General features: G+C 42.3%; 1 protein-coding gene across 3 annotated transcripts in view; it reads left to right on the top strand.

Moving 5' to 3' along the window:
• LOC117523944 (cullin-9) overlaps positions 1–26,195 on the top strand; it is a 376,653-nt gene that overhangs the window by 47,105 nt on the left and 303,353 nt on the right. For all 3 annotated transcript variants that reach the window (XM_034185568.1, XM_034185567.1, XM_034185566.1), the window contains exons 6-9: positions 3,398–3,588; positions 17,664–17,850; positions 17,946–18,122; positions 18,824–19,022. In XM_034185568.1, coding sequence (XP_034041459.1) covers positions 3,398–3,588; positions 17,664–17,850; positions 17,946–18,122; positions 18,824–19,022 — 754 coding nt within the window. The remainder of the gene's footprint in view (positions 1–3,397; positions 3,589–17,663; positions 17,851–17,945; positions 18,123–18,823; positions 19,023–26,195) is intronic.

Here is a 26,195-nt window from a genome sequence, read left to right as displayed (position 1 = left end):
CTCTATGGCCCCGCCGTGTATGTTCCAAGCCCCATTTAGCCCCACTTTAGTGTCCTCCTAAATAAGCCAACCTATGTTCAACAAGACATCAGTGCCATGAAATCATGGAAGATCTGGCTGACCCTCCTAGCACGAACTACACTCAACAAAAATATAAACGCAACACTTTTGGTTTTGCTCCTATTTTGTATGAGATGAACTCAAAGATCTAAAACTTTTTCCACATACACAATATCACCATTTTCCTCAAATATTGTTCACAAACCAGTCTAAATCTGTGATAGTGAGCACTTCTCCTTTGCTGAGATAATCCATCCCACCTCCAGGTGTGCCATATCAAGATGCTGATTAGACACCATGATTAGTGCACAGGTGTGCCTTAGACTGTCCACAATAAAAGGCCACTCTGAAAGGTGCAGTTTTGTTTTATTGGGGGGGGGATACCAGTCAGTAGCTGTGCATTTCATTGGCACCCTAACGTTCACTCACGCACTACATACCTTCTGTCTTGTAAGAATAAATTGCATATATGTGTATTAAGTGATGGTGATATTCTGAATGTACCTGTTCCTGCACGCTTGTGTTGCTCTCTTAAGCCTGAAACAGCGGCTCGCTTCTCCTCGCTCTTTGTTGTTGAGAGTGAGAAAGTAACTTCCAGTGGAAATACGGAGAAACTAACGGAAGATTTTCTTTCTACCTGCAGCAATGTTCTCACTGCTGTAGCCCCACTTAAAGTCGTGTGCCCTAAAATGAAATGGGTGCCGTGGCTGAATGACAGGACACGTGAAGCCAAGCGCGTGTGTAGAAGAGCTGAGCGCAGGTGGATAAAAAGATGGACTTCAAGTCTCTGATGATATTTTAAAGGAGACCTGGCTCGCATATCAGAACATGGTGGAAGATGAAAAGATTAAATATCTTTCTGAGGTGGTCTCCAATAATGTTAATAATCCACGTGTTGTTTTTTAAAACTATTGAGACAGTGCTTAACCCCCCTCAGCCTACAGGGTTAGAATCAACACCTGCCACATGTAATGCATTTTTGCACTTTTTTACTGAGAAAGTGGAAAGAATTAGAGCCAATATTCAGACTTCTTCATGTAGCCCTTTTCCTGACATGCCATGCTCATCTGTTATTTGTCATTTTGAGCCAGTGTCTCTTCCATGTCTGTCTAAAATTGTCTGTGAACTTAAGCCTGTTTCGAGTCCACTTGACCCTGTTCCTCCTCGACTGTTCAAAGAAGTCTGGATAACTATTGGCCCTAGTGTCCTTGACATTATAAATAGCAGTCTGCTGTCTGGTGGTGTTCCTTTGTTTTGTAATGAGGCAGTTATTGAACCCCTTCTGAAAAAACCTAGCCTTGATTCTGTGAATGTCTGTAATTTTAGGCCAATTTCAAAACTGCTTTTTTTGGCTAAAAGTGTAGAGAAATGTGTTTTTATGCAGCTGCAGTTTTTCCTAGAAGCTCATGGCATTTTTGATATTTTTCAGTCAGGTTATAAAGCCCTTCAAAATACAGAGTCGGCACTTTTAAAGGTTTTTAATGATTTGTTTTTAGTGATTGATTCTGGTGATTCTGCCATTTTAGTCCTTTTAGACTTGTCAGCTGCATTTTACACAGTTGACCACACAACTCTTTTAAATCATTTGGAAAACTGTGTGGGGTTAGGGGGACCGCCCTGGAGTGGTTCAGGTCTTATCTCAGTGGGAGGAGCTGCTCTGTCAAATTGGGGGATTTCACCTCTTCCTCTGCATCTCAATCCTAGCGCCTGTTCTTTTTGCCCTCTATCTCCTCCCACTGAGTCAAATCTTTAAAAATCATGGCTTACAGTATCATTTTTACGCAGATGACTGACAGATTTACCTGCCACTCAAAAAACTTGCTTCTACCCCTTTGGCACCTCTTTTGAATTGTTTGAGTGATGTCAAGGCTTGGTTGGCCCACAACTTTTTAAGTCTCAATGAGGACAAAACAGAGGTCATTTTATTTGGAAATATTGACCCCCTCTTGGACCTGGGCCCTCTTAAACAGTACATGAAACAGTCTGTCACCAACCTCGGCATCATTATTGACAAAGATTTTAAATTTGACAAGCAGGTTAACACCGTTGTCAAATCTGGATTTTATCATTTGCGTCTTTTTAATCTTTTATTGTTTTCGACAAGTCATGCACGCTTTTGTCTCCTCTCGTTTAACTACTGTAATGCACTTTTTATCAGCATCAGCCAAAATGCACTTTCTCGCTTACAGTTGGTCCAAAATTCTGGTGCACGTCTCTTAACTGGTAGCAGAAAGCGAGAGCGCATCACTCTGGTTTAGGCGTCTCTGCACTGGCTTCCAGTTTGTTTAAAGTTGATTTTAAGATTTCATTGTTTTTAAAGCTTTGAATGGACTGGCCCCGACGTACATTTCGGACCTCATCCGAATTTATCAGCCTCCCTGTGCTTTGTGGTCTGAGGGCCAGCTCCAGCTTGTGGTGCCTGTGACGAGACTTAAAACTAAAAAAACTAGGGGAGACGGGGCTTTTTCTGTTGTGGGCCCTCAGCTGTGGAATGATTTGCCCCTTAACATTTCTGTGTAGGCTCTGTTGTCCAGGTGGTTTCCATAGTAGAGAAGCTTGAATCTTCGAGAGAAGAAACCCTAACCCTTTCTTCTCAACAAGAGTCAAGACAGAAGTCAGACTACCAGAGCAAGAATTTTAGCTGAGGAAGCTTCTGTAATTTGAAGCGAAACTTCCTCACGTCAAGCAACCCAGTCCAGTCGAAGATTCAAGCTTCTCTACTTTGCCCCTTAACATTCAAACAGCCCCCACTGTGGAGTGTTTTAAGTCTCGTCTAAAGACCCATTTTTATGCTTTGGCTTTTAACACTGCGTGAGTGTGGTCCTCTGTGTGTGTGTTTTTTTTTGTTTGTTTTTTTGTACAGCACTTTGGAAACTGTTTGTGAAATGTGCTATATAAATAAAGGGTATGGTATGGTATATGTGTGTTAATGTTCATAATATGAACATAATGAATATAATAGAATAAATGGCTCTGCCAGCGTGGCACTTACTATATATGCAGACAGAGGGAAAAAAAATCATAAACATTAAAATGATTACATTGAGACAAATAAGTATTTGATCCACTGTCGATTTTGCAAGAATGTAGAGGTCTGTAAGTTTTATTGTAGGTACACTTCAACTGAGTGACAGAATCAAAAAAAAAAATCCAGAAAATCACATTGTATGATTTTTTTTTTTTTTTTTTTTTTTTTTTAAACAATTAATTTGGGTTAGGGTTAGTGAGAAAACAATGTCAGAAATCCCACCTGAGCTAACTGGCGGAACCAAGTCACATGACTTGAGAGGGCAAAATGTAGAAATGCTTAATTCTCACTTTTCTTAATGTCACCCAGTGAGCCAGACTTTCTTCTTGAAGCCCCCTGGTGGTTTGTACTCGCTCCCGTACCTGCCAGAGGGTGCACAGGAGGGACCGACCACTCTCAACCGGGCTGAGTGGTGGGAGATCCTCTTCTTTATCAAGAAACTGGAGTTGAAACAGCAGCAGGAGGTTAACGGCATCCTGCTCCAGAGCCTGACTGACCAGGTAAGAAGCAGCTAGTCCCAGACCAAAACACAAAGGTCATGAACTACACCTTTGTCCAATATGTGCAGAAATGTTTGTAGAATTTGGTCCCTTAAGTTCTCAAGCCTGGAAAAAAATAAAATAAAAAAATATGGGACAGGTTGAGGGGGTAAATCACAGTTCATAGAAAAAATTAATTGGAGTAAAAGCATCTTGCCCTGTTTTACACCTGGTGCAAAGGATGGCACAAGTAAAGGATAATGGGCGGCGGCTCCACCAGATGCAGTGCAGTTGTGGTCTTAATGTAGAGCTCCTGTAGCATCAAAACACTGAGGAAAATCATGTGAAATGTGCAGCTGTGTGTGTGTTGGTCTAAACCTGAGGTGTGGTGAGGTACAACAAAATTGCCATACCAGTTGGCCACCTTTCAAACTTTAGGACAGGTAGCTCAGAGGATAATATGGTGCAATAGAATACAGTATACTTTATTGTCCCGTAGAGAAATTTTTATTGGCTTCACCATAGATGGAAGAGACTGGTAATCTTTCCTTCCCATCATATTCACAGTTGTGTGAACCAGATGACTGAGCTTAGTTTGAATTTGCACAGTGAGGTTGCCAAACTAGGATCCCATACCTCACTAAATTCTCTAAAAAAAAATAAAAAAATAAAGAAAGGTGTTATCCAGGAGTCAAGTGGGTGCAGCATCCAAAATGGCCACGACTTAGGAGAGCTCCTGTCCTGCACATGCTGTTTTTGAAGTTATTATTGTAAAAACGCATACGTTTAAGTAATTTAACATGCACTCTGAGTACCTTAATTGCTCAAATAGAATACTCCCGGTCAAGAAAAGGATTATAAGAAATGGCGACATTGAAGTACTTCAAAAATCCTCCTTGCCCGTCTGCCCGGAGGGGCCTGGTGCACGAAGCTGACCACGACGATGCTGATGCTTCCCTTTCACCTATTAATATGTCAGATAGTTTGGAAAAGCTATTTGTGGAAATTTCAAAGATGAGCGACACGCTGCAGAACGTTGCAACCGGCGTTTCCTCGATTAAACAAACGACGGAGGAGCTGAATAATACGGTGACGGCCATGCAGGAGAGGCTGGGTGAGGCCGAGGAGCGTATCGCACACCTGGAGGAGACGTCGGAGCAGAAGGAAGGACAAATGGAGCAAGGATAAGCAGACGGAACAACTGTTGAACCGAATGCAGGCCCTCGAAAAACCAAAGCAGACGAAATAACGTGAGGTTGGTGAGACGAAAGGAAACTTTTGGTACTAATGGAACACTGCTTTACTGTGTCCGAAAGATCCTGGCGGAGTAGACTAGGAAATGGGAAGGTTTTATATTACTGTGTCATGGTGCAAACGTTTTGACCCCATAATAAAATGACTGCTATCCCAACATGGAAGAAAACCCATTTCTTGATGGTCGCAGGCTATGTGAACCATGAAAAATTGAGACTTTTTGTCATTTTTTTGGGGTGTGATAAACTGAGTCAACCTTCCGACCTGTTTGTCATTCAAGCTCCATGGCCGTTGCACTCACTGACCTGAATAAAGACGTACATGTAGGAAACATTATTACAAAGCCACCCATATGCATTATGTGTATGAAATGTGGAGTTTGTGTAACAATATAAGGCATGAAAGCTGGAATTCTGCAAAAAGGTTGAGGATTTTCCATCATATCACTGTATTTATGGCAAATTTATATGTAATAAACACATTAAGGATTCTTATTGCATTAGAAAGTAGCGCCATATTCATAGCTTTTAAACAAGGGTAAGTATGTTTGTGAGTCACAAATAGTTTTTCAGCTATTTAGGTGTTTATCACATGAACCTACAATAGGTTTGTAGGTTGATTGTTAGGTTCATTGATGTCTCCTCCCTGGCCACTTCTCTTGGTCCTGCCCTTTGTAAGGCCACAGCTGGCCTTCATGTGTTCAGTGGTTGTGATTATACCTCTGCCTTTTATCGAAAAGGCAAAGCCCGACCTTACTTCCTGATGTTGTCAAAGTTCACACAGGTCCTTGGCGCATTCGGAGATTCTGAGAATCTGAATGATGCCTTCATCACCAACATCGAGAAGTTTGTTTGTGCTCTGTATGGCAAACCAAACATGAGCTCTGTCAATCTCGCAAGGTCTGCTCTCTTCCACCAGCACTATGCTCCCAAACGTGGTTCTCAGGCTCTGGAGAAGGTCAAGGGAGTCGATCCAAGTAACCTGCCTCCTTGCCACAGTGTTCTGCTAGAGAAAATGAAACGAACCAAAATTACACAAGCTTGACATTAGATACACATTGGTTTTTCCCGCAACGCTGCCCTTTAAATGGAGAGGAAAAAAACATGAGCTGCAATACTGTCGAAGCTGCAGAGAAAGTCATTAATGAGCACTGATTGGGAAGACGTGGACCAAGATGAATGGAGTGAGGTGAGATGCAGTTTATATTATACCCAATACAAGACTGTGTATTTTGTACTGAACTGAAGCGACCCCTGTGCAGGCCAATCAGAGGCTTTTCCTGACACACAGCTGTTTCCATGAGAGTTAATCCCACGGACCTTTCGTGTGTTACCCCTTTCTTTTTAGGACCCGAGTAGGAAAAAGTCCTGCGAGGACCCTATTGTAATTGTCGTTTATTATTATTATTTTATTATTGTTTATAATTATTTTATTATTAGGGCCCGAGTAGGAAACGTCCTACGAGGACCCTATTGTAATTGTGCTGTTTATTATTATTATTTATTATTATTATTAGGCCCCGAGTAGGACAATGTCCTACGAGGACCCTATTGTAATTGCACTGTTTATTATTATTATTTATTATTATTATTAGGGCCTGAGTAGGACAACGTCCTACGAGGACCCTATTGTAATTGCGCTGTTTATTATTATTATTATTTATTAGGGCCCGAGTAGGAAAAAGTCCTACTAGGACCCTATTGTAATTGCGCTGTTTATTATTATAATAATAATAATAATAGTAATTATTATTATTATTAGGGCCAGAGTAGGACAATGTCCTATGAAGACCCTGTTGTAATTGTGCTGTTTATTATTATTAGGGCCCGAGTACGCCAACGTCCTATGAGGACCCTATTGTAATTGCGCTGATTATTATTATTATTATTATTATTATTATTAGGGCCCGAGTAGGCAACGTCCTACGAGGACCCTATTGTAATTGCGCTGTTTATTATTATTATTATTAGGGCCCGAGTAGGCAACGTCCTATGAGGACCCTGTTGTAATTGCGCTGTTTATTATTATTATTATTAGGGCCCGAGTAGGCAACGTCCTACGAGGACCCTGTTGTAATTGCGCTGTTTATTATTATTAGGGCCCGAGTAGGCAACGTCCTACGAGGACCCTGTTGTAATTGCGCTATTATTATTATTATTAGGGCCCGAGTAGGCAACGTCCTACGAGGACCCTGTTGTAATTGCTCTGTTTATTATTATTATTAGGGCCCGAGTAGGCAACGTCCTACTAGGACACTATTGTAATTGCGCTGTTTATTATTATTGTTATTTATTATTATTATTTATTTATTTATTTTTTATTATTATTATTGCCACTTTTGAAATCGAAATTTTGGCCTCTTCCCATGCTCAAAAACTCACCAAACTTTCCAAAGTCGTCCGACCAGATCCCAAATTCGATATTTTGGGGGTGTCGCACATGGTCGCAGCAAAATAGCGCCCCCTAGAAATTTTCAAAAACCCCTCCACTTTGGGGTTTCTTCGTCGCAGCCTCACGAAATTCGTTACACATATACATACCATTCTAGGACTCACAAAAAAGTCTCATACTGTCATGGGGAAATATCAACAGGAAGTCGGCCATTTTGATTTTAAGTTTCAATTTTAAGCAAATTTTTGCCATTTTTGGCCATTTCCACTACTTACATTTGAACGAACTCGTCCTAGGGATTTCATCCGATCGTCTTCAAATTTGGTCAACATCATCACGACACAATGGTGATCAAAAGTTATCAAAAGATTCTAATTAAGTCAAAAGGCGTGGCTGCTAGGGGTCGTCAAACTTTGGCGAGCTTTTCGGAGCACACCGTTTCACTTCGAACGGCTGTCACGCCCACATACTTCATCGTAGAGCCTTCAAACTTGCTGGACATGAGGGCTCCGCCCTGAATGTCTACATATCTTAAGTTCACACCTCCACCCGCCATAGCGCCCCCCGGTGGTGGCGAGAAATGTCTTATTTTTCATTAAGAGCTCCTGATGTCATACTTAACCCAATCAACTTCCTTCCTCTTCTAAAACATGCAGAACGAGTTTGTGAACATAGGCGATGATTGCCGTGAAGTTACAAGTAATGGCCTCCATGTGGCAGCGTGCTGAATATCGCCACTTCACCATGAAAATATGTTCTTCCCTTTGATTGCTTTAATTTTGTCATATCATCATGAAAATTGATACACAAGTCAAGCACGACAACCTCTTACAATTCATAGGGGCATCGCCAGTGGGCGGGGCAAAATGCCTCAATAGCGTCTCCTTGAAACTTTCTAAAACCCCTCCCCATAGGGGTTTTTTTTTTTAAATTGGTACACGTGTGACTTGCATAGACGTACAAAAAAGTCTCTTGCATCCTTGGTCTACTCCAAACAGGATGTCGGCCATTTTGAATATTCTTGTCATTTTGCCATGATTTCCACACGTTGTATTTGAACGAACTCCTCTTACGGATTTTGTCCAATGCACTTGAAATTTCTTCCAGATCATCCAGAGACGATACTGATCAAAAGTTATCGAAGCTTTTCTTTATGTCGAAGGGTGTGGCCGCTATGGCGCTGCCATTTTGACCCTTCGCTATGGAACATTATACTTAAACAGGTACTGATGTCACATAGTTAACCCCATCAACTTCCTTCCACTTCTAAAACATGCAGAACAAGTTGGTGAATGTAGGCGATGATCGCTGTAAACTGACGAGTAACGGCGTCAGTGTTGCGGCGTACCGAATATCGCCCCTTCGCCATGAAATTACGTTCTTCCTTTTGACAGCTTTAATTTTGTCATATCATCATGAAAATTGATACACAGGTCAAGCATGACAACCTCTTACAATTCATAGGTGTGTCGCCCATGGGCGGGGCAATATGCCTCAATAGCGCCCCCTTGAAACTTTCAAAAACCCCTCCCCATAGGGGTTTTTTTGGAGTAGGGAGATGAAAATTGGTACACGTGTGACTTGCATAGACGTACAACAAAGTCTCTTGCATGATTGGTCTACTCCAAACAGGAAGTCGGCCATTTTGAATTTTCTTGTCATTTTGCCATGATTTCCACACATTGTATTTGAACGAACTCCTCCTAGGGATTTTGTCCGGTGCACTTCAAATTTCTTTCACTGCATCCAGAGATGATACTGACCAAAAGTTATCAAAAGCTTTTCTCTATGTTGAAGGGTGTGGCCGCTATGGTGCCGCCATTTTGACCCTTTGCCATAGAACATCAAGTCATGATAACTCCTTCATGCTTTGTCTGACTGACTTGAAACTTCACATGTATGATGACGGTTGGCCCTTGAACTCACATGGCCCCTCTGTTTGTACTCTTAGCGCCCCCTAGTGGATGAACCATCAACATGTCATAACTCCTTGATGCATTGTGTGATATTTTTTAAATTTTAACTGTGTGATGAGTGGTTGCCCCTGTATGACATGCCCACATCTGGTCACAAGGGCATGCATTAGTCTGGGTAGGCGGTCGGCAGAATGAGGGCTCGTATATGACTGCTTGCAGTCCTAGTTCTTTTCTTTTTTTCAACACCGAGGAGCATTCAGCACTCGGATCCCGGCTGAGTTCTAGCAGCCGGACACCTTTTGTTTTAACTCCTGTGTGCAGGTTGAGTTTGCACTGTTACACTGGAGTGTTGTTATACGTGTTCAAAACAGGCAGGTACAGTGTCATAAGTGGTTATTATAAGGAACCAAAAATTGGTAACTTTTTTTTGATAAATGGTTGCAGACAGACATTAAAAGCATAGAATATTTATCTTCCCCCTTTCTCCTTTTATTTACTATTGATATTGTTATTATCATTTTATTTTAGAATGAAAAAGAAAACATGACTAGTAGATCAGTTAAGTGTATTTCTTGAAATATATAAAGTCATCCTGTTAAAAGGAGGAAGATATCATTCTTAAAAACAACCAGGCAGACATTGTGATGATACAGGAAACCCACATGCAAGGTCTGGAGGCAGAGAGATGGAAAGTGGGATGGGTGGCACATATATTCCACAGTTCATTTTCAAACAAGCCTAACGGTGTTCTGGTTCTGGTCCACAAGAATGTAAGTTTCATTTTGTTAAAACAAATTAAGGATGCAGAGGGAAGGATTATCTGTGTGGAAGCAGTCATTGAGGGAGTAAATCTTGTATTATGTAATATATATGCACCTAATAAGGGAGATCCAAACTTTTTCCAGAGGGTGAATAAAATATTAGGAGATGCAGAGGGCGAAATTGTCCTTGCTGGGGATTTTAATGAAGTTATGGACCCAGTACTGGATAGGAGTACATTCAGACACCCCATCATGACCAAGGAGAGAGAAGCCCTACACATGTTGAGTAAAGATGTAGGACTAGTAGATATATGGAGTCTGAGAAATCCAAAAGTGAAGGATTTTACTTTCTTCTCCCACTGCCACAAAACTTACTCCAGAATAGATTTTTTTCTGATAAGTACTTCCCTGGCAGATAACATGCCTGACTGTGACATAAGGCAATCTCCCTTACAGACCATGCACCAGTCAAATTGTTCATTAAGGCCAATCCGAAAACTGAAAGGAGGAGCAGATGGAGACTAAACATTGGCTTGATGTCGGACTCAACTTTTAAAAAGACAATGGAAGAACAATCAAAAACCTATTTTGAAATTAACATTGGACGTACTGAAGAAATAACCACTGTGTTGGAAGCCTCAAAGGCATATATGAGAGGAAAATTTATAGCACAATCCACTAAAAAGAAAAGAGAGAACATTACCAGGATTAAAGATTTGGAGAAGGAGATAAAAGATAAGGAATTAGACCTGTCAAAACACGTCTCTAATATGAAATTTCAAGAAATCTGTAAGCTTAAATACTCTTTACATGATATCTGTAATAAGAAAGCAGAATATGCTCTTTATATGTTGAAATCAAACTTTTATGAAGGCGTCGAAAAAACGGGGAAATTATTAGCCAGACAGGTGAGAAATTTTGCTAATACCATACCAGTTATAAAACAGGGGGATGTGCAGTTTTTTGATGCTAAAGATAGTAAGTCCCTTCGGCTTCTCCCTTGTTTGCACTCGGGGTCGCCACAACAAATCCAAGGTGGATCTGCATGTTGATTTGGCACAGGTTTTACGCCGGATGCCCTTCCTGACGCAACTCCACTTTACATGGAGAAATGTGGCAGGGGTGGGATTTGAACCCAGAACCTTCTGAACTGAAACCAAGCGCATTAACCACTTGGCCACCACCCCTGCTTTTTGATGCTAAAGATATAAATACAATATTCCAACAGTATACACATCCTCCATATCTTCTTGTGCCTCACCAGAAGATATGGAAAAGTTTCTTCTTAATATAGATGTACCTAAGCTCCAGCCGCAGGGAGCAGTTGGTCTGGAAATACCTATAACCATGGATTTTTTTTTTTTTTTTTTTTTTAATGAAAAATGGGAAGTCACTGGATTATGACAGACTCCCAGTGGAATATTATGAAATCTTTGCAGATATTGTTGTTCCAGTTTTACAAAGGGTGTATCAAGAGTTACAGTGAGGAAAATAAGTATTTGAACACCCTGCGGTTTTGCAAGTTCTCCCACTTAGAAATCATGGAGGGGTCTGAAATTTTCATCTTAGGTGCATGTCCACTGTGAGAGACATAATCTAAAAAAAAAAAAGCGGAAATCACAATGTATGATTTTTTTTTTTTTTAATAATTTATTTGAACACCTGTGAAAATCAATGTTAATATTTGTTACAGTAGCCTTTGTTTGCAATTACAGAGGTCAGACGTTTCCTCTCACTTCTCATTTCCACTTCCTGTTTATATTGTATATCTGTTCTTTATGTTGTACAGTGCATCTAGAAAGTATTCACAGGGCTTTGCTTTGTCCGCATTTTATGTTACAGCCTTATTCCAAAGTGGAGTAAATTCGTTTTGCCTCAACATTAGACACATAATACCCCTTAATGACAATGTGGGATGGAGATAGATATAGATATATATATATATATATATATATATATATATATATATATATATATATATATAAACCTAAAAAAATTGCACGTACATAAATATTCAGTCTTTGCCATGAAGCTCAAAATTGAGCTCAGGTTCCTCCTGTTTCCACTGATCATCTTTGAGATTTTCGACAGCTTAACTGGAGTCCATCTGGGGTAAATTCAGTTGATTGGACATGATTTGAAAAGACAAACACCTGTCTACATATAAGGTCCCACAGTTGACAGTCAGAGCACAAATCAAGCATGAAGTCAGTGGAATTGTCTGTAGACCTCAGAGACAGGATTGTCTGGATGCACAAATCTGGGGAAGGAAACAGAAACATTTCTGCTGATTTAAATGTCCCAGTGAGCACAGTGGCCTCCATCATCTGTAAATGGAAGAAGTTCAGATCCACCAGGACTCTTCCTAGAGCTGGACGCCTGTCTAAATTGAGCGATAGGGGGAGAAGGACCTTAGTCAGGGAGGTGACCAAGAACCCGATGGTCACTCAGTCAGAGCTCCATTCCGTTTGTGGAGAGATGAAAACCTTCCAGAAGGACAACCATCTCTGCAGCAATTCACCAGTCAGGCCTGTATGGTAGAGTGGCCAGACAGAAGCCACTCCTTAGTAAAAGGCACATGGCAGCCCTCCTGGAGTTTGACAAAAGGCACCTGAAGGACTCTCAGACCAGGAGAAACAAAATTCTCTGGTCTGATGAGACAAAGATTAAACTCTGGCATCATGTTTGGAGGAGGCAAATTCTTTTAATTTCAAATTCAATCCAAATTCAAGTCGATACAAATTCGTTTAATGCTGTAGTATATACACCTGGCATTTATGTGGTGCTGTAACGCTCCCACAAAACAATAGAGCATGTGCGCAAGTAAGTGTAGTGGTTGATGCTACAACTTTACATAGCAGCATAGAGAGTAAACTAAAGCCTTATAAGAGAAAAAGGGCCCACGCTGATCAATGGACTGCATTTATATAATGCTTTTCCATCTGCATCAGACAATCAAAGCGCTTTATGCACTAAGGCCTCACATTCATCCCGATGTCAGGGTGCTGACATACAATGCGCTCACTACACACTGGGAGCAACTCGGGGATTAAGGACCTTGCACAAGGGTCCTTAGTGATTTTCCCGTCAGGCTGAGGTTTGACCCGAGGATCCTCTGGTCTCAAGTCCAACGCTTAACCACTAGACCATCACCTCCCCATCACGCTGATCATCTGAAATGGACTTATGGTGCATTTAAAGTGAAGCAGTGTGTTTGTGTATTTTTTTTTTTTTTTTTTACATAAAACACAGTTTGGTCACTGCTCTTCACCTCCACAGATGAAGTGAAAGGATGCACACTTTAAGTGAATCATGTGTAACGTTTCAAAAAATCTTTATTCGGGTTTAAGAGTTTTTATCAACAGGCTGCACAATTGATTTATCAGTGCAGCTTTTGTGGAAACGCTGTACTCCACAACTGTTTATCACAGGCTGGGTTCACCTTCCCATGCAGCCTGTCTGCAGACAGTTTTCACAAACCGCCTGCGCTTACGGTTCGGGAAAGCTCCAAAACTTAAAATGACATAAAAAGACGGAGAGAGAGAGGGAACACCCTAAACTTACAAATCTGCGTAATGGCACAGCAACATTGTGTCATTGCTTGGGGAGAGTCCGGCCACTATGGATATTGTTTAAAAACACAAGTACTTTTTATCAGATTAATTGATAAAATAATCAATAGAATACGCTATTGGAAAAAATATTTGATATGTGCATTAACATTAAGCTTTTTAGTGTACTTCTCCATAGTATAAGTAACCCTGGCAGTGTACTTGTCCTATAGGAAAAGCTGGTTGTCCGCACAAGCGAGCGCCACAGGCACGAGCCGCATGACGCGTGCCAAAGGCACGTGATACTGTCACCTTGGGGTGTCCTTGGACCTGCTGCTGTGGAAGTACTGAAATTACACTTTTTCATAAATTGCTTCTCTCCAGTGTGGGTGGTAAAATTCAAATTTCAATGGTTTTAGATGCATTGAAAGCAAGAATAATAGACAAAAAATGTGCACTTATGTAACCTAACCTATTATAAGAAAATAAATAACATTGAAAAGTTTAAAAACACATTAATAATTGGACATAACATTTGCTCTCTTCTTTAAAAATGACACACTGTACCTTTAGTCCAGTAAGAGTCCAGGCAGAGTTTTTACTGTCATGTTGACAGTTTAGTTTTTTTTTTGTTTTTCCCAACATTTTTTTCTGGAAGAAGTAAAGGAGTAAATTTGTTCTTTTAGTGATGAAATCATGGATGAAAAAACTTTCTGAATCAGTTTTTCACACTTTACTGTTTCACTGAGGCTGTGTGCTGAAGATGATCATTTATTAAAATTGTTTCGCTGCTTTTTACAGCGTGTAGCATCTGCTGTTCACTTTTTCCTCCACTCTGTCTCTCTCTCTGTCTCTCTCTCTGTCTCTGTCTCTGTCTCTCTCTGTGTCTCTCTCTGTGTCTCTGTGTCTCTCTCTGTGTCTCTGTCTCTCTCTCTGTCTCTGTGTCTCTCTCTCTCTGTCTCTCTCTGTCTCTCTCTCTCTCTCTGTCTCTCTCTGTGTCTCTCTGTGTCTCTCTCTCTCTCTGTCTCGCTCTCTGTCTCTCTGTCTCGCTCTCTGTCTCTCTGTCTCGCTCTCTGTCTCTCTCTCTCTCTCTCTGTCTCGCTCTCTCTCTGTCTCGCTCTCTCTCTGTCTCGCTCTCTCTCTGTCTCGCTCTCTCTCTGTCTCTCTCTGTCTCTGTCTCTCTCTCTGTCTCGCTCTCTCTGTCTCGCTCTCTCTGTCTCGCTCTCTCTGTCTCTCGCTCTCTCTGTCTCTCGCTCTCTCTGTCTCTCGCTCTCGCTCTCTGTCTCTCGCTCGCTCTCTGTCTCGCTCTCTGTCTCTCGCTCTCTCTCTGTCTCGCTCTCTGTCTCTCTCTCTGTCTCTCTCTGTGTCTCTCTCTCTGTGTCTCTCTCTCTGTGTCTCTCTCTCTGTCTCTGTCTCTCTGTCTCGCTCTCTGTCTCTCTGTCTCGCTCTCTGTCTCTCTGTCTCGCTCTCTGTCTCTCTGTCTCGCTCTCGCTCTCTCTGTCTCGCTCTCTCTGTCTCGCTCTCTCTGTCTCGCTCTCTCTGTCTCGCTCTCTCTGTCTCGCTCTCTCTCTCTGTCTCGCTCTCTCTCTGTCTTGCTCTCTCTCTGTCTCGCTCTCTCTGTCTCGCTCTCTCTGTCTCGCTCTCTCTGTCTCGCTCTCTCTGTCTCGCTCTCTCTGTCTCGCTCTCTCTGTCTCGCTCTCTCTGTCTCTCTGTCTCTGTCTCGCTCTCTCTGTCTCGCTCTCTCTGTCTCGCTCTCTCTGTCTCGCTCTCTCTGTCTCGCTCTCTCTGTCTCGCTCTCTCTGTCTCGCTCTCTCTCTGTCTCGCTCTCTCTCTGTCTCGCTGTCTCGCTCTCTCTCTGTCTCGCTCTCTCTCTGTCTCGCTCTCTCTCTGTCTCGCTCTCTCTCTGTCTCGCTCTCTCTGTGTCTCGCTCTCTCTGTGTCTCGCTCTCTGTGTCTCGCTCTGTCTCTGTCTCGCTCTGTCTCTGTCTCGCTCTCTCTCTGTCTCTGTGTCTCGCTCTCTCTGTGTCTCGCTCTCTCTGTCTCTCTCTGTCTCTCTCTGTCTCTCTCTGTCTGTCTCTCTCTCTGTCTGTCTGTCTCTCTCTCTGTCTGTCTGTCTCTCTCTCTGTCTGTCTCTGTCTGTCTGTCTCTGTCTGTCTCTCTCTGTCTCTCTCTGTCTCTCTCTCCGTCTCTCTCTCTGTCTCTCTCTCCCTCTGTCTCTCTCTGTCTGTCTGTCTCTCTCTGTCTCTGTCTCTCTCTCTGTGTCTCTCTCTTTGTCTCTCAGTTCAGCACAAACAGCCTGGCTGGATTTTAGAAAACTACCTGATAGCAGAGCAGAGTGTGACGGCGCTGTTAGAACACTGATGGCGCGGCGCTGTTGTTCCATTGTCTGGGGAGAACTCTGAGATCATGTTTTCTGACTGTCCGCTGTGTGGAGAGTGGCGGGAAAAACCAAAGACACTTTCTTGCGAGGTGCGAGACAAGACGTGATGTAATTAAGAAAACAAAAAGGTGGCGGTCAGGTATTTTGGTTCCGAGGGATGAAAATAAAGAATTTAAACGTCTTAAACCAAAAAAAAAAAAAATGCCACTTGTCCGGTCGGACAACGATTTAGAGCATATTGCTTGTCCAATCACATTTTACACTTGTCCCGGACAGTCGGACAAGTGTTAATGTCGATGGTAGTGTGTAGCCCTACTGTGCATGGACGCTTCCCTGATGGAGCTTGAGAGGTGCTGCAAAGAGGAAGGGGTAGAACTGCCCACAGATAGGTGCACCAAGCTTATAGCATCTTATTCAAGAAGATTTGAGTCTGTAATTGCTGCCAAAGGTGCATCAACAAAGTACTGACCAGAGGCTCTGAATACTGATATACATGATTTTTTTTTTTTTTTTTTATAAATTTGCAAAAAAAAAAAAAGTTTTCACGTTGTCATTATGGGGTGTTGTGAGTAGAATTTTGAGGGAATTCAATTAATTTAGTCCATTTGAAATGCTGTGAATCCTTGAAGCAGTTTCCTCTCCTACTTGCTATTTTGCACTGACATGGAACAAATGCAGTTTCCCCCTGGGATTAATAACGTTAATAACGTATTCTGCAACATTGTAAGGTGCCAGCCATCAAAGCTCCACCATTGTCAAGAGTTTGGTTTTGCATCATAAGACATTAAAAAACGCTGGGCCATTATCCTGTAGATGAACTGTGAACTTGTCTTTTTTGTACTTTTATGTGGGCTCTTGGATTAATGGCTTCCTTTTGTGGTGAACCAGGACATGTAGAAGGAGCGCTGTCTTAAAGGTTTACAGTGAAGCATTTTGACTGGCTGTCAAACTCCATAATTTCCTTCATTAGCATTGTGGGGTTCATTTGTGACAAAATTCTTTCATTTCTGGGTGTTAATTTGGGGTTCACTGACATATAGTCTCTATATCTTCAAGCTTAACTTTTGTGTTCTTTATCATGCAGTTTCTTCTGGTTCCATTCGGTCTGGGCAGTAATGTCTAAAATTTACGTCAAGGTATAATTTGAAGGATGTGTGGTTCCTGTATATATTGCAGTATAATTTTTGTCTTAAAATTTCAATGTTAGTGCTTCTGAACAGGAGAATTGCTGCTGTGGGAACTGCATGACAACTATTACTGTCCTCTTCACTCTAATACAGGACATATTTCAGTGCATAAGTATTTTGAAAAACTTTTTTTTGTATAAAATTCAGTTAATAGAAATAGTGCACCTGCACTCTTCTCAACTAACATACACAATGCAACCTTAATAACACAAAATTGTCTTGAAAAAAATTGCTGCTAGTTACATTGTTGCATGAATTGACCTGCACTGTTTTTGTCTTATTTACTGTTTTTGGCTTATTACGTTTGCAGGGTTATGTCAAAACTACCACACATATTTTGAAAAGGTTTTCACCACAGATAGATATTAGGGCATGGAAGACTCCACTGAATTTTGGAGGGGATATGGATCGGGATTGGTGGATGTCAGAAATCTCTGATTGCTCTTGTTTATGTCATGCTGCTGTCACATTTGATCCATTTGCCTGTGTTATGCAATTCAGTTTATTTACACAGCACCCATGTGAAGCATCTTGGGGTGACTTTGTAATGATTTGGCATTATATAAATAAATGGAATTTTATTGAACTGTCTTAAGCATGAAACTGAAGGCATCGCTTCACCTGCTTCACTTCTTTGTCTTTGTGTCCATTGATTAGGGGTCGGAGCTGGATGACTTGGCTCTAATTAGCCTTTCAGTTCCAGTACATGTTGCAAAGAAGCTTCTTCACTTCTTGAAACAGAAGTTGCCTTCAAGCTGCTTGAATGACCTGCTGTGTTCCCACACCTTCTCCAAGCACTACCTGCAAAAAGGAGGGGGAGGTCTAGAGGATGAAGAGATGCTTGGTGAGTCGATGACCCAGATGTGGAGCCAGATGTAAACCTGCTTCAACAAGATTCAGGTCATTGGACTGTTTCATGATGTCTTCTTTGCTTTCCAGCTGAAGGCTATGTGGGGGGAGGAGGACCTGCTTCTTCTCTAGCTGTGGGTTTTGTTTCTAAAAAAGCCAAGAAAGACCTGCCGGCAGACTCTGGCTATGGCATTTCGGAGACGGAGTGTGAGCTGCCTGCTGAGGATGGCAGCAAATACCCTGAAGACCTTGATGACAAGATGAAAAGTATGAGTCAGTCTGACCTACAAGGGGTGATGGGGTGCTTCTGAGAACTCAAATACCACAGAAAATGTTTCAGGGTGGGGCGTAAAAGGTTCAGCAGAGTGAGAACAGTCTCATTGCTCAGTGGCAACTGAACACATATTAAAAAAAAAAAAAAAACTAGCCATAATTGCTTTTTGCTACATTTTCATCTTGTGCTATTCTCCTACATTCTGTGATAATGCGATTTTTTTTGGAACCTCACATAAGTGTTGTCCAGCAGCTCATGGTCACAACTCGCCATCAACAAATTTAGGGTGTATTTGCATGACACACTTTGGACCACACCTGAGCATGTTACACCCTCACAGTCCAGTTGTTTGGATGAGTGTGAGTGCTCTGGGCCAGGACTGAGCTGGTGGCATGTGTATGGCCCAATTTGCAGAGGTGGTCTGGGGCAAGGTCCAGCCAGACTTGGGTGTGGCCTGCATGTAGTGTGATCACAAACAACGTAGGAGCACTGACGACATGCCACTGACGCGACTGTTGAATTTAACACTTATTACTGCTTGGATAATAGCCTTCATTCAGCAACATTCAGGTTAAAAATTAGTCTGGGGTTAAACACTTTCACTGAGTTCATTATTTCAAAGCAGTTAGGCTTCGAGCACCCAGCGGCCCTGTTGCATGCTAATCATCATGCAACTCTTTGTTTGTCACTGCAGTTTTCAACCATCCACGGCTCCAAGGAAAGAAGACCATGCTGGAAAAGATTGGTGAAGTGGTGGACATCCTGAAGAAGAGTTGCTGCAGTTCTAATCTGACTCAGCAGCTGGCTGCTGTCCTCTTCATCACCAGACTCCTGGAGGAGGATGCACCCCAAGAGAAGACCAACACTCGGATAGATTCTGCTCAGATCATTCGGTGAGTGTCTCTGCATCCTGATGACATACATCCAAAAAAAAAAAAGTGTTGCAGTGCCACGCAGCAGAAATATATGAAGCTGAGAACACTGCTGGACATATTTGGACACAAACCTTGCCAAGTACAGGAGGAAAACCTTTTACTGAGCTGACGATATATCTCTGTATATCCATGGGTTACAGCGGGTAAAATAAGTATTGAACAAGTCATCATTTTTCTCAGTAAGTATATTTGTAAAGGTGCTATTGACATGAAATTTTCAGCAGATGTCAGTAACAACCCAAGTAATCCACACATAAAACGAAATCAAAACAAATGTATACAGACATTAAGTTATGTGTAATAAAATTTAATGACACAGGGACAAAGTATTGAACACACTTACTGAAATTTATTTAATACTTCTGACAAAAGCCTTTGTTGGTAATGAAGCTTCAGGACACCTCCTGTGTGGAGAAACTAGTCACATGCTTTGATCAGGTGTGATTCTGGTCCATTCTTCCACACAAACAGTCTTCAGATCTTGAAGGTCTTGTGGACCTCTTCTGTAAACTCTGATCTTCAGTTCTTTCCAAAGATTTTCCGTTGGATTCCACTCTCGTTTCATCTTCTTCATCCTGGTAGATTTTTTTTTCTTTTTCATATACTGGCAGAAACATTTATGTACATTAATACACATATATGCAATTTATTATTGCAAGACAGAAGGTATGTAGTGCGTGAGTGAACATGGTGTGTGTATGTGACCCCCATCCACCCTTCCCGATCAGCTTACTCCATCCTACTCAAGGCCTCCCGACAACTTCTATCAAGAAGGGCCGACCACCAAAACAACACAAAGACAGACGAGAACGAGAGAAAAGTGATGAAGACAATAACTGTGAAGTGATGAAAAGTGAGACGGGGCCCCAACCATACACCTTACCAAGACAAACAACCACACATGAACAAGTAGTGACAGCAACAGTCTGTTGTCTAATTAGTGAGCATCCATACCCTAATCTAGGACACCAGAGTCTTGATCCCCTTGAGAGCACCCAAAACCGAATTGTGGCAACGGCCACAAACACACAACCATCCACACGCAGAGACCCAGATCACAGCTAAATATCTGATCACTACTGTGGCTGGTGTGTTGGGCCAGGACAAGAGTACAGAACCTTACCATATGACATGGACCACTCCGGCACATCAGAAGCCATCCTGGTAGATTTTTATCAAGAATGTCTCAGCACATTTTCCATTCATCTTTCCTTCAATTATATGAAGTTTGCCAGTGCCATATACAGGAAAAACAACCTCACACCATGATGTTCCACCTCTAAACTTCATTGTTTGTCTGGTGGTTTTGGGCTGATGTGCAGTGACATTTGACTTCCAAACATGGTGTGTGTTATGGCATCCAAAGAGTTCAGTTTATTCTCCCAGTATCTCAAAGGCTTGTGTTAATCATGTGCAGCAAACTTTAAACAAGCTTCAACATGCTTTTTCTTTACCAAGTCTTGTGAGGTGAGCGTGCACTCGGGCTATGGTGCTTGAGTGCATTACTTATTGTTCTATTTCATTCCTCCTGGCTGCCAGAGGGCGGTGCTTAGCACTTTGATTATCCCATGCGCGCATGCGCAGAGGTTGAGTCTTACACCAACAAAGTCACGTGAGTGAGCATGACCTGGATGATGTCAGGCAATAGTATATGAGAGTACGCCACCGGGCATTCAGTCCTTTTTCCATCTCGAGCATAAAGAGCAGAGGGTTGACAGTATTTCGGATCGCTTGTCTTGTCGGAACCTCGCAACCTTCTTGCTGAGAGCTGTGCATACGCACCCCCCAGAGGCTGCAAGCAAATAGTTATTTCCTCTGTTTACCGTTACGCTGCTGCCCTCGGTGAGTAACCCTGCTTACTATGAGTGCATGATTTGTGGCTACTGCTGTTGGTGAGTAACCCTGTTTTACTACATGTGAGCGATTGTGGCTTAATTTGTTACCGTTCATGTGTGTGGGACATGCCAAGACATGTCGTGCTGTGGAATATAACGCTCTGCCTTGACCAGTGTGGTATGAGTGTTATATTCATTGGTGTCTGTGTTAAACACCAACGGTACATTTTTCACAAGTGAGCTGCATGTGTTGTCACCCCACGCATGCAGACGTGACCGCTTTGTTTTGCTGCTTTGAAATAATACTGCTTGTTGTGAGTGGTTTTAGCTCTTCTGCTTGTTTCACATGCTGTGTTTGGAGGCTGTGTTGTGACTGTGCGCGCGACCTGCGGCACTGTTTTCTCTAAACGTGCAGTCTACTGGAGTATTTATTGAATTTCCCCTGCTTGTTGTGAGTGTGTAAGAGTCAAAATCCTTTTTGGCTAGCTGGTTGTCTCATACAGAGTTGTTTGCACTCTTTTCCTACAGCAGTTCTTTTCACAGGCTGGGTTTCCCCACTGTCCTGTCAGTGCCTTTGCTCCCAGCTACTTTGCCATTTGGTGTCTTTCAATTGTAACATCAAGGTGTCAGTTTGTGGGGCTGTGAGTGTTACCACTCAAAACTGCTTTTTACAATTATAAGACCTGGGTGGAAATCTGGGACACCGTGAGTGCTTTCTGCTCACAGCACCCCCAGTTTTTGGCCTTTACAATTGTGCACTTGGGTGTTAGTCACTGGCTGTTTCTCCCTTACTGCTCCACACACACACACTAACGTCTCCTGCACTGGTGCATGCGTGCAGTAGCTGTCTGGCACCTCTGAGCCCGTATGAGGGCCCTACTTTATACCCATCCTGTCTCGGACATGGACACTTGAAACAAGCACTCACGGATGATGCGTGCTTCAATTGTGTTTCTATGCTGTTGACTGACAGATTGGCTAGACTGGCCAGGCTTGAAGCAGAGATGTCCTCTGCAACACTGGCATCACACTCATGTAGTGACTACGTGCTGAGCCCCTTTCTGCTACAACAAAGAAGGGTACCCATAACCTGATCTTGTCTGACAAGGTTGACAACTTAGCCAGTGAATTTTCTAAGATAAAGTCATTGCTTCTTTCTCTGCAGCTTCTGCTGTTCCTCTCTTGGAGCAGTTGGCACCGTCCTGTGACTATACTGAGGATTAACTGACACCCCCCGCCCCACTGCCCGTCATCATGATAAGGATGTGATGTTGATTGGGGCATCTGAGTCGTTGGGGGCGCAAGAACTGGGGTAATGTTCCGCCCTTCCATCATGGACTCCCACACTTTAGACAGTGACTCTCCTCATGCGTCTGGGTCTGGCCTGTCCATTGTTACACAGGCCATTCAATTGGCCTTTTCATGGCTTGGTGTAGATGCTCTTCCCACGGAGACTGCCTTTTTTTTTTTTAGGGATACTCGGAAACCAGCTTCATAAAATCAGGGCTGTGAAAACGCCAGCGATTCGAGGAATTCTGTGGATTTCATCATGGGGAGGAGGGGGCGGGTGTTAGTGTTGTACTCTGTAATTGTCATCATCACTGACTTTTTAAAATGCTTATCGCAACACGTTCCTTTTTTGTGACATCATGCAAGTTCTATAAGTCTGCGAACACTGATCTGTGTGTTACAGATACAAATCTGTGTCCTTGGATCCGCGGAACTTCGCGGAGGAAAAATGCCACTCAAAGCGTAGCTGTTATGACAGTTCTCGTAAAGCGGCACTGGTTGGTTGCTGCAGCAACGCTGTGTGGCTCCTGTGCAAGTAAGATGCTGAAGCTAAATGTAGCATGTGGACATCGCAAACTTTTAGAGCTCTCATGTTTTTAAAAGAAGAATTGTGCAGCCTGTCTGTGTCACGGACCGACGTCAGACAGAGAGAAGATGGTGAGAAAGACGGTTTGAAAGAGTTTGACAAGGACGAGAATCCATGGAATTGTCACTGACTTCATGAACACACCTGAATGATAAATTGGAAAAGTGAACTGTGATATCAGGAAACTAAGAATTTTTCTCTCCCTGGAAAATAAACATTGTGCTGTTCAAACTGGATTTTAGACAAGATTATGTGACTTTTTTATTATTAATCAAGACTTTCTTTTATTGGAGAAAAGACATTGTGGCTTTGAATGGATTTACATGAATTTACACAAGAATGTAAATTAGTTTTTATTAATGTAGACTTTTTTCATGGGAAAAAAAGACACTGTGGATTCACAGGAATTTACACAAGAATATGTGACTTTATACTATCAGGTATGTTATTGATATTTTACCCTGATTTTTAAAATATTCTCCAAGCTTTAGCTGTGGTTTTTGAAATACTTTAACAGTCTTTAAAGTATTCATGAATTTCATGTAGTTTAATTGTTCTGAGTTAATGTATAGTTTGGTTTACAATTAAAAGGAAAATCATTCCACGTGCTACTTCCACGTTATATTCTGTTATTTCAACATTATCATTGACAGTTTAAATGAAAGGTTGAATACAGGTTCAGTTAAATGTGCGCTTCTTTTGAGATTTTTTTTTCTCTCAGGAGATGCTGAAAATGTATCATTAAATACTAAATTAATTTGTTTTCCCTAAACCCCGACTCGACCTCTTGAAAATTTTCCTCAGATTTCACAATTTTTATTTCACAGCCCTGTAAAATATAAAGAAACACAAACCAGTGCTGTTCTATTTTATTTGTCTGTTTACTGGGTACAGTGAGGCAAATGAATATTTGATCCACTGTCGATTTTGCAAGTTTTCACTCCTCCAAAGAATGGAGAGATCTGTAATTTTTATCGCAGGTACAACCCCAATTCCAATGAAGTTGGGATGTTGTGTAAAATGTAAAAAAAATGCAGAATACAATAATTTTCAAGTCCTCTTCAACCATTATTCAACTGAATACACCACAAAGACAAGATATGTAATGTTCAAACTGATAAACTTTGTTTTTGTGCAAATATTTGCTCATTTTGAAATGGATGACTGCAACACGTTTCAAAAAAGCTGGGACAGTTGTATGTTTACCACTGTCCATGGGGACAGTGGACCGTGGGGGCTCAGGAAAACTTCAGAAAACCATTGTCAGTTTGTTGCTACATCAACAAGTGCAAGTTAAATCTCCACCATGCAAAGCGAAAGCCAAACATCGATAACATCCAGAAACGCCGCCACCTTCAAAGTTTAAAAGTGTGCTGTGGTCTGATGAGTGCAAAGTTCAAAAGCCAGCATCTGTGATGGTATGGGGGTGTGTTAGTGCCCATGGCATGGACAGCTTACACATCTGTGATGGCACCATCAATGCTGAAAGGTACATCCAGGTTTTGGAGCAGCACATGCTGCCATCCAAGCAACGTCTTTTTCAGGGACGTTCCTGCTTATTTCAGCAAGACAATGCCACACGCGCGCGCTTAGTGGCCCATGCAGCTTTATGCATACATGCACATGGCTGAGTGCCTTTTAGGGCCATCTGACAGCAGTCTGTTGTCTACATATGGGGGGAAAAATGAAAAAAAATTTTAAATTAAAGTCTTTAAAGTTGAGACTTTTTGTGTAGTGAGAACAGCAACCATTAAAAACTGTCTAGCTTTATTTGTTACAAATAAAAATAGGTTGAACAATTTACCAATTTGCCTTTTTGGATCCCTTTGGATCCAATATAACTTTCTGGTGCCAAGCATGCCAAAATACAGGTAAATGATGGACAGAAAGGCTAATCTGTGATTGGCTATTGCAATCTGAGTGGAGAACATATATATACGAGGTCTACTAGATAAGAAACCGACACTTTTATTATTTTTTTTAACTATATGGATTTGAATGACGTGCGATTACACCAATCATGCTTGAACCCTCGTGTGCATGCGTGAGTTTATTCACGCATGTCGGTGACGTCATTTCCTTGTGGGCAGGCCTTGAGTGAGATGTGGTTCAGCCCTCTCGGCTGAATTCCATTGTTTCACATGCTGCTGGAGACGGCACGCGTTGCTTTATCAAAATTTTTTCTGGACCTATGAGGAATATCCGAGTGGACACTATTCGAGAAATTTAGCTTGTTTTCGGTGAAAAGTTTAACAGCTGATGAGAGATTATGGGGTGTTTCTGTCGCTGTAAGGACGTCCCACGGAGCGGGACGTCGCGCAGTGCTTCCAGGCGCCGTCGTCGGCCTGTTTCGACCTGAAAACATCCTAATTTAAGGCTTAATTCACCCAGGACGTCGTGAGAGAACAGAGAAGATTCAGAAGAGGCCGGCATGAGGACTTTATGCGGACATTCCACTGTTTAAGGACATTTTGTAATGAAAGACGTGCGCGCAAATTCGCCGAGTCGTTTCCGTGACGACTCGGCGAATCTGTGTGTGCCGCGACAGGAAAAACACCTCCGTGTTGAAAACCATTTGTAAAATTCAGGCGGCTTTTGATGGCTTTCAACAAGTGAGTAACTGAGAAATTGTTTAACAGCTTGGGCATGTTCCAACTTGCCCGTTAAGGTTTCCAACTGAGGTGTTTTTCCTGTCACGACCCCCTGCGGTCGAGTCCGGCCCAACATGCGACTCTGCCCGCACGTTCTTTCATTACAAAATGTCCGTTAACAATGGAATGTCCGAATAAACTCCTCATGCCGACTTCTTCTGAAAGTTCTCTGTTCTCTGACGACTTAATGGGTCAACAGAGCCCGAAATGTGGAAGTTTTCAACTTAAAACGGTGAGACGCTGCCGCCTTGAAGCGCAGATTGCTGTCAGGTGCCGTGGGCCGTCCTTAAAGCGACACTACCGGACCAAAATCTCTCATCAGCCGTTAAAATTTTTACCGAAAACCAGCTGAATTTATTGAATGGTGTCCACTCAGTTGTGCCTTACAGTTTTGAAAAAATTTTTATCAAACAAAGCAGCAGTCTCTGAGCCATTCCTAAACAATGAAAAAACGATGAGAGGGTGGGTGACTCCTCACTCAAAGACTGCCCACAGGCAAGGAAAATGGCGGAACGACTGGAGCAGCACAACTGCATCAAATTTTGCCAGAAACTGGGCGACAGCCAGGTGGAAACCATTCGGAAGATTCAGACGGCTTTCGGTGCCGATGCTATGGGCATCACACAGATTAAGGAGCGGGACAACCGGTTTAAAGACGTCCGCACAACGGTGGAGAGTGAGCCACGCTCTGGTCGGCCATCAGCATGCTGAAATGACCAGATCATTTCCAAAGTGAAATCTGTGGTGATGCGGGACCGTCGTGTGACTA

This window comes from Thalassophryne amazonica, chromosome 13 (assembly GCF_902500255.1).
Source record: "Thalassophryne amazonica chromosome 13, fThaAma1.1, whole genome shotgun sequence".
Taxonomy (NCBI): Eukaryota; Metazoa; Chordata; class Actinopteri; order Batrachoidiformes; family Batrachoididae; genus Thalassophryne; species Thalassophryne amazonica.
The sequence above is the reverse complement of the archived record's forward strand: the minus strand, read 5'-3'. Positions and strand labels throughout refer to the sequence as shown.